The sequence below is a fragment of the Leptidea sinapis genome, chromosome 45, assembly GCF_905404315.1.
Source record: "Leptidea sinapis chromosome 45, ilLepSina1.1, whole genome shotgun sequence".
Lineage (NCBI taxonomy): Eukaryota > Metazoa > Arthropoda > Insecta > Lepidoptera > Pieridae > Leptidea > Leptidea sinapis.
Genome location: NC_066309.1, coordinates 5,960,568 through 5,967,759, shown reverse-complemented (window position 1 = coordinate 5,967,759; position 7,192 = coordinate 5,960,568). Strand labels below are relative to the sequence as shown.

Genomic DNA, 7,192 nt, shown 5'->3' with positions numbered 1-7,192 from the left:
AGTAACATTTACGGCATGCAGGTTTTACTTATGTGTCATAGTTTTTTATAAAAATGTACTAAAGGACAGCTTGGCATGGGGTGGAAGACATTACCCTGCCGTCGGGAGGAGACTTTACCCAGGGATATCTCTCCCATTCTCCCGCAATAATATTTATTATCATATAATTCTTGGACTTTCAACAACTGCGCACGAAATGATTGGCTCAGAGGATTTAAGACAAGAAACTTTGAACTAAGTTTAAGAACCCCAGAAGCAACCAACTAATCATATCAACCAGGTTTAATAGAAAAATATGTTTCTGATTTCTTCGAAAACTCAAAGTTCAAGTTGTCAAATAGTCAGAATTAATTTAAAGCCGATAAGCCGAAAGATGTTGCCATTTACTCACCTCGCTAGATATAATTCAGCCATTAGTAATTGGATGGTTAAAATCCCAGTACGAACTGTTAAGATCTACAATATAGCCATTTGTAAGAACAATTATCTCGTAGGCTTTTAGCCGACATCTATACAGATGAAGGTTTTTATGCTCCATCACCATCAATTTTGACTAAGGAGGATTCGGAGCAAGCAATTGTAATATTCAGACAATCAGCAGAAGTAGCTTCTACAATCTCAAGATCTGGATATCCAGAATAGTCAAATGACAAAGGTAGATTCTGAGTCACGACAAATGTTTGTAGTTTTACCAGAAATGATTCGTCCATTTCCAAAAGCTGCAACTAGAAAAATCTTCGTCCCGGTAGACCTCTCGAAAAAACTAAAATTAATATACTTAACTAAAAAAAACAAAGGTAAACAAAGAAAAAGATAATGTTTGCAGTCAAGTGATAGACCCAAGAATGATTACTAACAATTATTGATGTGTCAAACTTTATTAAGATAAAATGTAGCTAAATAATGCAGCTTAAGATAAAACTTATGGAAAATAGCGATTTGTAAGTAAAGAAAGAATTGTGAGTATTTTAGTCGAAGGCGGGTATACTCTCCCGGACTCCCCCTACACTACGGGTTCGTCTAACAATAAGCATCCACGCAACAAAACGGGGCTCCACCACATTATTCTGGCGCCGTTTGAGAGGATCTCCAAGAAGAGTACGGCAATCGAGGGATAGGACGAGGTGGTGCCGCTTGGCCGCCGCGGTCTCCGGATCTCATGCAGCTCGACTTTTACCTTTGAGCACAAGTGAAAGAACACGTGTTTCGAAAAATGTATTATGACACTGACGAGGAAATGAGAGCTCGGATTGTTACAGTATTCGATACGATTAAGGCACACGGTGGTGTTACAACGTCGTGAAACGTTTCAATAAATGTATCGGAGTCAGTGGCGGTCACGTCGAGTTGGATCTGCGGTTGAGAGATGCTGATCAATTGGATATAATAATGAATTAAGTATTTAATAATACAAAATTTTCGTTGTTTGTCAACCCGCCCGTTCGTCCTCCTCAGGTAATATGAATGAAATGGGTGTGTGGCCGGGAAAAAATGAATATGGCTATGGCTGCAGACAGAGGTGCCTAAAATTTTACAATTGGGTACGTTATAACTCTTTTTTTCACTTTTTTTTAATGTGTTTATTTCCAGAAAATCGATCTTCCACTTCTTGATACCAATATACGCCTTAAGATATACAGGATTTTTTAACATCCTGTGTTCTATTTATAATTCATTTCAATACAGAATGACGCCATCTTGCCGTAACGGACTTCCGGTTCCGTTGCAATGTCGTCCAGTTACCTCGTAATAGCGCCTAAAGAAGTTACTTACTTCAAAATTAAAAACTACAATATAATTTTATACTTCAATGGGTTGTTTTAAATATTAGCTGTTACCGATGATATGTGACTGACTGTTTTCGTTGTATTTAAATGGTCTTTATAGCATTGATTGCATAATGTATTTGAGAGAATATCTATAATAAAACAACAATCACTTGCACTACTTTAATAGACTGATCTGATTCCATCTACCGGCTATTACATAAAATCTCTATTGAACCTATAATAAAACCAAACATTTTCTTTGATTCGATTTAATATGCATAAATTAGTGTTTGTAATTACATTTATTTCCTATACCAAATCTGGACTGTCTTCATTCTTTTCACTTTCTTTTGCAACTGTAGTACACCATAGAGCAAAGCCTCAGCTGTAGGTGGACAGCCAGGGACATAGATATCTACAGGCACGATACGGTCACAGCCTCTGTAACAATATTATATAGTAAAAATCCAGTGTCCTGATGTTTGTTTCCAGTGAACTTCGAAACTAACGAACGGATTTTAATGGGGATTACGTCATGGAGTGGAGTTTAGTTCAACTTGAGAGATAGGATAGTTTTTATTTCGATCTGGGACCCACAATTATTTTTATTTCCAATATTTGTTTTGTATGCACATATTTTCTATGAGAGAATTTATTGGTGCAAGGTTTGACAGTTCTACTGTGAAACAATTTCGTTATTCGGGGAGCATATTTTACGAAATAATTCTAGAAGTTATGAATAATATATTGACAAATTCATGAAAAACAGTATTTTATTTTTTATGTACAGAACAACGTCTGTCGGGTCAGCTAGTTGTAATATAAAGCTTATTATACGTACAAGGCTGAGGAGCATTCACACATTTCAGAATAGAGAATAATTAAAAAATAATATAAGTTACCTTACTACAGAGTAAGAGTAGTGGTAGTAGCCACCGCCATTAGCACAGCTGCCCATAGATATGACCCATCTAGGATCTGGCATTTGATCATATACTTTCCTTAAAGCCGGTGCCATTTTATTGGTCAGGGTACCAGCTACAATCATAACATCGGATTGGCGAGGTGATGCTCGAAACACTACACCATATCTAAAAATTAATTAGTTTTAGGACATTAAAACATATAATTATAACTTAGGGACTATGTGTGAAAATCCTAAATATTATAAAGTAATTATAATGTAATATAGTACTATGTATTATTACATCAACATATTCAACTTCAAGTCACAACTTTTACATCTAAGCCTTGTAAGCTATATCCAGCCTGGCGCAACTATCTATTAGACTCGAAAAATGTATGAAACGCGTACTACAAACAATGGCGGCAAACGCTGTCTCGCTCTTACATATATTCGACTCTTTTGTTTGTTTTGGTTTGAGTGTCGTGTCGTTCATTCAAAATAAAAGTGGCTGTTACTAATTTTTGGTACGAATTGCCATTTTCTTTTACTTTATTCGTGTATTATTCAGGGAATTTTTCTTAATTATTTATAGAGTAAATGCGTAATACATTTCTAAGCTATAAAATGTATTATAAAAGTTGTAGAATATGTAGTGTAATAAAAATAAAAAAACAAATAATAAGGAATGCTTAAAGTGATTAAAAGTGATAAAGTATTGATTTAATTCATCTAGAGTTAAATTTATAATATTATTATAATGTATCGGTAGTGCTTGACGCTTTTTTATCGATTGTCGATATTTTATTTTTAATTATTATTAAATTTACTTTATTTCTTTCTTTCATTATTATATTTTTGTTTAATAAATTTATGGAACTTAAAATAGTTTATAAGTTTAACCTTTAAAATTCTTTTTATATTGTACATGATGTGCAAAAAAATATTTTAAGCCCAAAAATTAAATTAAATAACTTCTGTTAATATCTATTTCTGATTCAGGACCCACACCTACGACTTCAAAAATATTTATTGCAACACCTGAAAAACGAAAACCAAAGACTGTCAAAACCGAAACTACTACAACAATTTTAACTAAGATGGCGACTGCAATATTTATTATCAATTTTTTTTATGTGTGTGGTTTGTTTTTCGAGGATGTTTTATTAGATTTATTTATTTTGGACAAAAAATAGTAAGCTACATGTGTTTTGGGTGGGCGATGAAACCAATACCGGCTAGTGCTATCAAAATGAAAATTCAAGATGGCGGTTGCAAAAAATTATCAACTTTTTCATGGGGGTGAGGGTGGTGAAATAGATAGTGCCGTCAAAATGTAAATCCAAGATGGCGGCTGAAAGAAAATGACAACTTTTTCGTTATGGTTGTTTTTATAGTTTTTGAGGATATTGAAGCCGATAGTGCTGTCAAGATGTAAAGTTGGAGCTACATGATATTATCAACTTTTTTATCATGGGTCTTTTTTTCATGATTCTTGTTGGTTTTGAAACCGATATTGCTGGACTTTTGAAATAAAATTGTATGTTTACCGACACTCCCAAAAACCTCGAAAATTATACATATATTGATTTTATTAAAAATTACATATCCACCATCTTGTATCTCGAAATAGATGTTAATAATTGTTCTTAAGTGACACTCACGAAAACGACAATTGCCCCGTCAGTATATGTTCGTGGGATGACAGCAGGGAAAAGTTTTTTAAGAAGGTAGAAGTGAAACTTCAACGGACAAAGTTTAAAAACGCATATTCCAAGTTTCCTGTAAATATTTCAAATAAAATATTTCAACGAAAACAAAAAAAAAAATCAATAAAATGCTGTATAAAATATTACATAACAGTCATCATGTAGATTGTAGACTATAATATTGCATTAGACACTGTATCTTACGCTTTTTACTTTTTTACGCTTCGCAGCGCCCTATAAGGAACTTCGTTCCAAAAATATAGTCGCATTGAGAACTTCCTGCTTTTTTTAAGTTGGTTAGAAAAAATACTGACAAACCTATTGCTTCAATGGAGTGTACGCATGTTTAGGTAAGTATTTTATTAACAAGGCTTAGTTTCCATATGGTACATATGTCTACTGTGGTATATTAATTATTGATAAAAATTATGGAATTATTATATTGGCAGCTCTGCTATTAAGTCATTAGGTAATTATGTTGGTATCAACATTTGAATACCCGTCTCTTGAACATAGTGTTTAAATTCTCATTGCAATATCTATTTCGGAACAAATGTCTGAGCAAAAGAAATATAAAATGACAATCAATAATCCATTGACAAATTAGTTCAATTTACTTTTTTTTATGAGGGTCAAATTGAAAGTTCTTAGAAAATCAAAACCTTATTAAACTAGCAAGTTATTCGTTTTATTATATATTTTCGAAATAGTGTCTATTCACATCAATACATTACTGCATCCGATGGAACCACTGAGAAAAACACTTTGCCAAATCTTCTTATTTTTAAAGCTTATAAAGCTTATAAATATTGGCACGAATAACTAAGCTAAGGTATAAGAATAAATGGTCAACAGCTAACAAATTTAAGATTAGCAGACAATGTGGTACAATGATTTAGGATTTACAAGAAGAAAGCAAATAAACAGGACTGTTGATGAACATGAACACAACTAAGTTAATGGGAAGTACTGAGGAGCCTTTATGTATACTGTAAATAATTGCAAACTAGAAGTTGTACACATATCTATGTCAAACAATATATTTCAATAATTGGCAAGATATAGAAATTGAAAAGGGAATTCAACAAAGTTGGAATAAATATTGGAGTCTTAAGTTCATTTTTAAAAACAGAGATATACCTGTAAGCTTAAAAACAAAGACTTTTATTAGCTGCATAATCCAGTCAGATGTGGGCATTGAACCTATTCAATCCAGCTTAGGAAAGTCTAAACAGCACTGCGAAACATGGAAAGCAAATAAAAACCACCACCAAATAAAAAGTATCTGAAGTACCTCAAAACGAAAAAGAGGCAGACCTCACTATGTAGATCAAGGAAATAATTGCCTTTGAAGGAGTACCAACTCTGGACACAATAAACAGCCGACAAAATATTGTGGAAGAAAAAAGGGGGTGGCCTTAGTCCAGCAGTGAGATGAAATATAATCTAGAATTTAAATGTCAATCATTTTCAGCGATGTTTCAGACTTCTGTCCACTTCATTTTTGCTTTTGCCCATGAGCATGAGCCCAGAAAATATATTAAACAGATGTGTTATGAAATTCAAATTGTATAAAACCGTTTATGTAGTATCGTAGGTCATAGCATCAATGACTAAGGCTGTTTAATCAAAACTTTCTTGTGCCGATTCTTCTCAGGTCTGAGGCAATATTTTCAAATCTTTTGTAATTAATGTAATTATTTTTGTGTTTAAATAAAAGAATATAATATTGTATAGTAATGAGCACTAACCATCAAGTGATCAGCAAACTCAAATGACACCCCATTCTATTGATACATTAGCACAATACATTGGCAAATATAATTGAAGTAATATAGAAAGTAAATTATTGGCAACAGATAGTTTCACATAATCATCATTCTATTTGACTTAATTTTGAGGAGTAAAAAGTTATTTTAAACTACATAAGTGGACCTCTCTTACCCATCACTCAATAAAATAAGAACACCTCCAATTGCTGATACTGATTCATTTTCACTGAATACTTTTATCACTTTACCTGTCCATATCATAGCGTGGAGCAGCAATGTGCATCATCTCTACCGCACAACAAGCCAGTCCAAATGTCATGGGCCACAACGAACCTTTCCTTCCCCAGTTTAATAAATCATCTAGTCTAGCAACAGCATACTCTGCCGCATTGGTGGTGTTTTGAAAAGGCGAATAAGGCCTGTTTTCGCGTGGGTCTGGCGCAGGTAAATGAGTTTGTCGTAATTGTTCTACTATGGGAGAAATTGCTCCTTTTTTTACCACAGATCTTACTGCTGCTGGAGCGAAGGCTCCTAATTTTGTCAGGGCCTGCATTTTAACTGAAAACATTAATCATTTACAAGATCAGTAATTAAATATTGTACTTTAAAGGACACTTTTACAAGAGATTTTAGTTAGGTTACCTTAATACCTAATAATTATAGCTGGCTTTATGTTTGAGAGCAATGAAAAATAAACTTTACGTAATACGCATTTGAAAATATAAAAATATGCAATCTACAAAAACTTGCAGTTCGAAGGCTGTCAGTTCCATCAGTCAATGTCAACTGCCAATTTTTTTTTTAATTTTATTAACTGGTAACAAAGGTCTTTAAGTACAGTTTTTTCTATGGAAAAGGAGGACAAACGAGCGAACGGGTCACCTGGTGTTGAGTGATCAGCGCCGCCCACATTCTTTTGCAACACCATTGGAATCACAGAAGCGCTGCCGGCCTTCAACGAATGTGTCTATCGTGTTCTATGGAATACACATGTCGTATCTTCCCGTAAACACCGCACAATGAAGCTTGTGAATGACA

General features: G+C 33.7%; 1 protein-coding gene across 2 annotated transcripts; it reads right to left on the bottom strand.

Annotated features, from left to right (window-relative positions):
* Window positions 1-1,935: 1,935 nt before the first annotated feature.
* Window positions 1,936-6,933, bottom strand: LOC126977423 (NADH-quinone oxidoreductase subunit B 2-like). 2 transcript variants are annotated; one of them, XM_050826223.1, is made up of 4 exons: window positions 6,797-6,933; window positions 6,403-6,712; window positions 2,672-2,860; window positions 1,936-2,210 (listed from the first exon to the last, which is right to left on the bottom strand). In XM_050826223.1, the coding sequence occupies exons 2-4, from the start codon at window positions 6,705-6,707 to the stop codon at window positions 2,072-2,074; spliced, it is 633 nt and encodes a 210-aa protein (XP_050682180.1). In that variant the 5' UTR covers window positions 6,708-6,712; window positions 6,797-6,933; the 3' UTR covers window positions 1,936-2,071. The 2 variants fall into 2 exon arrangements, with proteins under 2 accessions (XP_050682180.1, XP_050682181.1); XM_050826224.1 differs by having other exon boundaries at window positions 6,805-6,923.
* Window positions 6,934-7,192: the final 259 nt, after the last annotated feature.